The sequence below is a fragment of the Portunus trituberculatus genome, chromosome 31 (assembly GCF_017591435.1).
Source record: "Portunus trituberculatus isolate SZX2019 chromosome 31, ASM1759143v1, whole genome shotgun sequence".
NCBI classification, from domain to species: Eukaryota; Metazoa; Arthropoda; class Malacostraca; order Decapoda; family Portunidae; genus Portunus; species Portunus trituberculatus.
In genome coordinates, this window is record NC_059285.1 from 22,518,965 (window position 1) to 22,526,159 (window position 7,195).

General features: G+C 50.3%; 1 protein-coding gene across 1 annotated transcript; it reads left to right on the top strand.

Moving 5' to 3' along the window:
- The first annotated feature begins 2,466 nt into the window (after positions 1-2,466).
- On the top strand, positions 2,467-6,994 carry LOC123511331. The gene is given in 3 exon segments (XM_045267125.1): positions 2,467-3,210; positions 3,507-4,275; positions 4,278-6,994. Coding segments are annotated over 3 exon segments (3,369 nt in total). The 5' UTR covers positions 2,467-2,826; the 3' UTR covers positions 6,494-6,994.
- Positions 6,995-7,195: the final 201 nt, after the last annotated feature.

Consider the following 7,195-nt stretch of genomic DNA (forward strand, 5'->3'; position numbering starts at 1 on the left):
AACATCTGGAAGAGGAACAAGTCATATCAAACAGACAATTTTGGTTAGGACAGGACAGTCATGTGTGTCAAATTTATTAAGCTTCTACTCAAGAGTAATAGAAGGACTGGAAAGCAGAAGTGGATGGGTGGACACAGTATAACCTACCTGGAAATAAAAAAGGCTTTTGATAAAGTCCCTCATGGAAGACTACTTTGGAAACTAGAGAACATAAGAGGACTAAGAAGAACTTTGTTAGAATGGACAAGGGATTATTTGAAGGACAGGGAGATGAGTACTGTGATGAAAGAGGTATACTCATCTTGGGTTAAAGTAACAAGCAGAGTGCCACAAAGGTCAGTGTTAGCCCCATTATATTTCAGATTTATGTAAATGACATTCACAATGAAGTAAACAGTTATATTAATCTATTTGCTGATGATGTGAAGCTGCTAAGAGTTATCAAAACCCGGGAGGACTGTTTGCTGTTACAGGTAGATATAAACAAAATCTATGTGTGGAGTAAGAAGTGGAAATTGGAGATCAATGCCAAGAAATGTCACATAATGGAACTAAGAAAGACCAAAAGAAGACCGGTATGGAATTATCTGATGGGAGAGGAACAAATAATGAAGACTAAAGAGGAAAAAGGTCTGGGAGTGATTATAGATGAAAATTTGAACCCCAAAAAACACATAAGTAATATATTTGGATTATCATATAAAATGTAGACTAAGATAAGAGTGAAAAAATCATTACAGGCATCATATAAAATGTAGGCTAATATAAAAGTGAAAAAATATTACAAGCATGATATGTCCAAAGCTGGAATATGCAGCTGTGGTGTGGTCTCTGAGCTCTAAAAAACATATAAGAAGATTAGAACGGATACAGAAGATTGTTACAAAGATGGTGCTGGAACTAAAGGACCTAATATATGAAGAACAACTGAAGGAAATGGGGCTGCCAGCCTTACAAGATAGAAGAGAACGAAGAGACCTAATAACAATGTACAAGATAGTCAATGACATTGAAAAGATAGATAAGGAAGACCTGGTGCTGGTGAAGATAGAAGGACAAGAGGTCATTTAAAGATCAGGATGAGGCAGTATGTGAAGGATATTGGAAAATACAGTGGAGATTCAATACAGTAATACTCCGCTTAATGAACGTTCGTTTAACGAATTTCCGGTTTAACGTACTATATAAAGTTAGACCAAAAAGTCCGCATAACGTACAACCACATCCGTTTTAGCGAATTTTCTGGGTTTGAATTTGCCAGGTGAGGGACCGAACGCGGTAGCTTCGCTGTGATTGGCTGGCTCCCCGCCTCTATCTCTACCGCTCCTGGAGCTGGATCCAAGATTCTTTAACAACGTCAGAGCAACCTCTTGCAGCGAAATGGCATCCATGAACGCTTGGAGGGACAGTGACAAGGTTGCTGGGAACACCACCTCTCGAGGTGGTGTTACTGTCTTACATATGCATTTATGTTCACAAAACAACATTTCTATCAACTTTTTACAAACCTTGCCTCCAAGAAAGGATTGTTTTGTAATGTATAAAGTGAAATCTTACATGGAATACCAAAAAATAAAGCAGAGATGAGATGAGCTACAGACGAAGCGGGAGACTCGCAGCCACTCGGCGGCTGCTTCTTTTTGTGACCCTTTTGCCTGCGTGTTACTTTCATCATGACGTTTATGTTTCCACTCCTCTATTGCCTGCTATAATGGATATCATATTTTAGTATTCATATACGCTCCTGCCACGAGGATAACCTTGACTCCGTGGCACTGAGTGATAGTGAATTACTAATGAAATACCGTAGTATTTCATTAATAATTCACTATCACTCAGTGCCACGGAGTTGAGGTTATCCTCATGGCAGGAGCGTATATGAATACTAAGATATGATATCCATTATAGCAGGCAATAGAGGAGTGAAAACATAAACATCATGATGAAAGTAACACGCAGGCAAAAGGGTCACAAGAAGAAGAAGCGGCTGAGTGGCCGCGAGTCTCCCGCTTCGTCTCTGGCTGATCTCATCTCTGCTTTATTTTTTGGTATTCCATGTAAGATTTCACTTTATGCATTACAAAATGATCCTATCTTGGGGGCAAGGTTTGTAAAAAGCTAATAGAAATGTTGTTTTGTGAACATAAATGCGAGAATGTGAGAGAATTTTTACGTAGCTCCTCTAACTTCCAATGACTCATATGACATCATAAAAGTAGTGGTACACCAGTGGCCTAATATGATGCCAAATGTATATATAATTTTTTTTTTTAACCAATGTGTGGACTGACGGATAGGGGCAGAATGTTGTTGGCTCACCCCTGTTACCGCTCGTTTGTGGTTAAATTAGTAATACTTTATTTCCTGTTATCCTGGGGAGTGGTTAAGGTGGCTTACCCTGTTTGAAGAGGCAGCAAACTGACGTGGCTCTTGCCGGCAGCTATGAGAGGAGGCGCCGGCACGTTTTCCAGGCTAGCCAGCGCAGCGGCAGACGGACACCAGCCGCCATACACACCACTACCCCTGTTCTGTCCAGCGAAGATTGTGTGCGAGGTCGTGCCGCAGGAGAGGCACGAGCGACGGGATCAAGCACGAGGAGCCAGTGTGGGCGAGTTGTGGGCCCTTACGAGTGCGTGGGACTCCCTACATGTGTTGCCGCCGTGCCAGTGGAGGAGACGGCCATGAGAGGAGGGAGACACGACGTTGGAGACGTGTGATCACCAAGACTGTGGTGCCTGCTGTGCTGCTAGTTCTGTGCTCTGTAATAAACTGCAATTGGGAGAACAGTGTTTCGAGTTACGCCCTGCTACAAGCTATCTAGGCATTATGGCAGACCAGCCCTCCCTTGATCTGAGACTGATACCGGAGTACGACGGCTCAGGCGCGCAGTCTGTGGTGGAATGGATAGAAAAGCTCGAGCTCATCTGTAAGCTGCGCAACGTCAGTGATGTGGCCAGTGTTATCCCTCTGCGTCTGTCGGGAGGTGCATTCGCCGTATACTTGCAGCTTGCAGAGGCGGACAGGAAGAAAGTTGAGAAGATCAAGGCGGCGCTTGTGGGCGCTTTTGCCGTGGATTCGTATATCGCATACGAACAGTTCATCTGCCGGAAACTACAAGCTGGTGAGAGTCCGGATGTCTTTTTGGCGGAGTTACGCCGCCTGGCATCACTGTTCGGAGGTATGTCCGAGAAGGGACTCGCCTGTGCTTTCGTCGCTGGTCTTCCGGAAGGCATCAGGCGACTACTGAGAGCGGGCTCGCGGATGGAGACACTTGACCTGCCTCAAATCCTGGCGCGGACGAGGGCATTGGTCCGTGACATCGGTGCCGGTGGTGTCCATGAAGTATGTCTCGGCGCCAGGGCTGGGAATACGGACATTGGCCCAGATCAACGGTGTTTCGTCTGCAATGGTGTGAACCACTTTGCCAGAGACTGCTTGGCTCGTCAAGACACCTATAGCGGCAGGAGCCAGAGGAGCGCTGGACGCACTTCAAGACGTGGTGTGAGGTGCTACCGCTGTGGTGTCCTGGGCCACATCGCGTTGGCATGCCCGGGAAACGACCGTGGAGGGGAGGCGTCAGCGCCAGCCTCCTCTCTGGACAAGCAGTGAATGAGGCGCTACCCATCGCGGAGGTGTGGCTGGACGGGAACCGGCGCAAAGTACTGGTGGACACTGGGTGCTCGCGGTGCGTGGCTCACGTCTCGTGCTGCAAAAAGTGGAGGAAAGAAGATGTGGCTATTTTGACCATAAGCGGTGAGGAGCAGAAATGCGAGGGTACGGGTGTCGTGCGCCTCCAACTTGACAGCGGTGCCTCTGTTGACGTAAAAGTGTTTGTGGTGAGTGACAAGCCCCTGGGGTTCCCGTTCGTGTTAGGGATGAACGGTGTTGTGGCGTTGGGGGGAGTTGCTGTCAATGCGCACCGGCAAGTACGGTTCGGTGTCGAGGACGCGCCGATCTGCGCGGCTGCCGGCGCTACCACTGACATACAAGTGGATGAACAGGACTTCAGTGTTGCCTATGATACTGCAAGTAACACCTGGACGGCGGCGTGGAAGTGGTCGGGGGGAGACGAGCCCGGCGTCTTGCTGAACAAGGTGGAGGAGTACGCTGTGCCAAGTGAAATAAGATCGCGGTATGAGGAGGAGGTGGATAAGTGGATAACAGACGGATGGTTGGTGCCGCACGACGAGTACAAGCACGGTCCTGCAAAAGGACTGATTCCTCTTATGGCAGTTGTGCAGCACAACAAAGGAAAGGTGAGGCCTGTTCTTGACTTCAGGAGCTGAACACTCATATAGACACCTACACGGCAGATTCTGATGTCTGCGCCGACAGACTAAGAGAGTGGCGGAAGCAAGGTAAGAATGTGTCCATCATAGATCTTAAGCATGCCTACTTACAAGTGCACATTCACGAGTCGCTCTGGCCATATCAGACTGTTATGTACAAAGGGCGAAAGTACTGCCTCACACGTCTAGGTTTTGGTCTGAACGTCGCCCCCTTAATAATGAAGACTGTCCTCAGCTCTGCGTTATCACAAGACCCCGACGTGAAACGTGGGACCTCGGCCTACATTGATGACGTCTACGTTAACGAGGACATCGTCACGGCTCGTCGGGTGGCGGAGCACCTTCATCGCTACGGCCTAACCACCAAGGCTTATGAGCGCGTTACAGAGGGCGCTCGAGTGCTGGGCCTGAGGGTCTGGGGGGAGAGTGGCATGCTGCTCTGGGGACGTGATGGCAAGGTGGGTGGTGTGCCTACCCGCCTGACGCGGCGAACAGCATTTTCTTACTGCGGCAAGTTAACTGGCCATTTTCCAGTGTGTGGGTGGCTGAGAGCGGCAGCGGCCTACGTGAAAAGAAGAGCTAACGCGGCTACGCACACCTGGGATGACATCATCGTCGATGCCGGCCTGCGAAGTATCCTGGAGGAAATAGCAGGGAAGTTACTGAAGGACGACCCTGTTCGAGGAAGATGGGATGTAGGAGGAACAGAGGCAAAAGTGTGGGTGGACGCTAGCTCCTTAGCTATGGGAGCAGCAGTCGAGGTGGAAGGTAAGATCGTCGAGGACGCCTGCTGGTTGCGTCCTGACGGCGCCAGCCATATCAACATGGCTGAACTTGATGCGGTCATCAAAGGACTCAACCTTGCTCTGGCATGGAAGATGAGTAAGGTTGAATTGGTGACTGATTCCTCTACTGTCCACCGCTGGATTAACGACTGCCTCACTGGACGAGCAAGGCTAAAAACAAAAGCTGCCAGCGAGATGCTGATTCGCCGACGACTCGAGATCGTGATGTCTCTGGTTAAGGAGTGCGGACTCGTCCTCACAGTTTCTCTGGTGCCCTCAAGCGAGAACAAGGCAGATGTCCTCACCCGCGTGCCACAGCGATGGTTAAGGACGTCCGCGGCCAACGTCATGGAACCACCGCCAGTGTGTGCGGCAGCTGTCGAAACGTCCCTTGACCAATTAGTGACGGACATCCACCATTCCCGTGGCCACCCTGGGGTAAGAAGAACGCTGTACTTCGTAAAACGAGTCAACGCGGCAGTGACGAAAGGACAGGTGCGTGCTGTTGTCGCTTCCTGCCAGATATGCCAGTCTATAGACCCAGCGCCAGTGAAGTGGAGTAAAGGCAACCTGTCGGTGGAGGGAATCTGGCAGCGGGTTGGGATGGATATCACGCACTGTAGAGGAAGGTCATATCTCACGCTCATCGACTGCGGGCCTTCTCGCTTCACCATCTGGCGCCCGCTGAGGCTACAAACGAGCGATAACATCATCGAGCAGTTGGAAGCAGTTTTCTGTGAGCGCGGGGCTCCGGACGAGATTCTGACTGACAATGACACCGCCTTCCGCAGCAAGTTGTTCGCTCAGTTTGCCTTGCGTTGGAACGTGAATATGCACTTCCGGGGAGCGTATTCACCGTCTGGAAATGGTGTCGTTGAGAGGTGTCACAGGACAGTGAAGGTCATCGCGGCAAGAAAAGGATGCTCCATAGCAGAAGCGGTGTACCTCTACAACATCACGCCCGGGGATGACTGCTCGCCTACCTCTGCGCCTGCGAGCATGTTGTACGGGTATTCGGTGAGAGTGCGGGGAGAAGACGCGAGCAGAAGCAACCCTGCAGTAGAAAACAACCCTCACCATGTAGGAGAAGAAGTTTGGGTAAAGCCTCCCGGCGTGCGCTGCGACGAGCAATACAAAGAGGGCGTCGTGACTGGAGTGGTATCGGATCAAGTCGCCGAAGTTGATGGTACACCTCGTCACGTTCGTGATCTGCGACATCGCGTTTCACCACCAAGACACCAGGACAGAGTAGTAGGCAACTCGGACAATAACTGCGAGGATCTGGTGGTTACGTTTCCTACTCCAGAAGAGCAGCGTGAGGAGGAGGACCCGGAGAGAAACGGTGAAGATGTTGGGAGTGTGGTGCTGAGGCGTTCTGCTAGAATCAAACAATCTACCAGGTGTCTGCTGTGTGATTGAGGGCTTGTGGAAGATGGGTGACTGAGTGCCTGGGTGATTTAGATATCAGGGGGGAGTGTGGACTGACGGAGTGTTGTTGGCTCACTACCGCTCGTTTGTGGTTAAATTAAGGTAGTTTACCCCCCAAACTGACGTGGCTCTTGCCGGCAGCTATGAGAGGAGGCGACGTTTTCCAGGCTAGCCAGCGCAGCGGCAGACGGACACCAGCCGCCATACACACCACTACCCTGTTCTGTCCAGCGAAGATTGTGTGCGAGGTCGTGCCGCAGGAGAGGCACGAGCGACGGGATCAAGCACGAGGAGCCAGTGTGGGCGAGTTGTGGGCCCTTACGAGTGCGTGGGACTCCCTACATGTGTTGCCGCCGTGCCAGTGGAGGAGACGGCCATGAGAGGAGGGAGACACGACGTTGGAGACGTGTGATCACCAAGACTGTGGTGCCTGCTGTGCTGCTAGTTCTGTGCTCTGTAATAAACTGCAATTGGGAGAACAGTGTTTCGAGTTACGCCCTGCTACAGTTAGCCATGGTTAATGGTACCTTGGCACTACTAGGTAATGCCCACTTCTGAAACAACTTGACCTGGCTCCATGTTATCAAGTAGGACATTAATCCCAAGTATTCCCACTTGTGTTCAAACAAGGCTCCCATGACTGGACTCCTGTTTGGGGATGACCTTTTTCAAGCTACCAGGCAAATTGAAGAG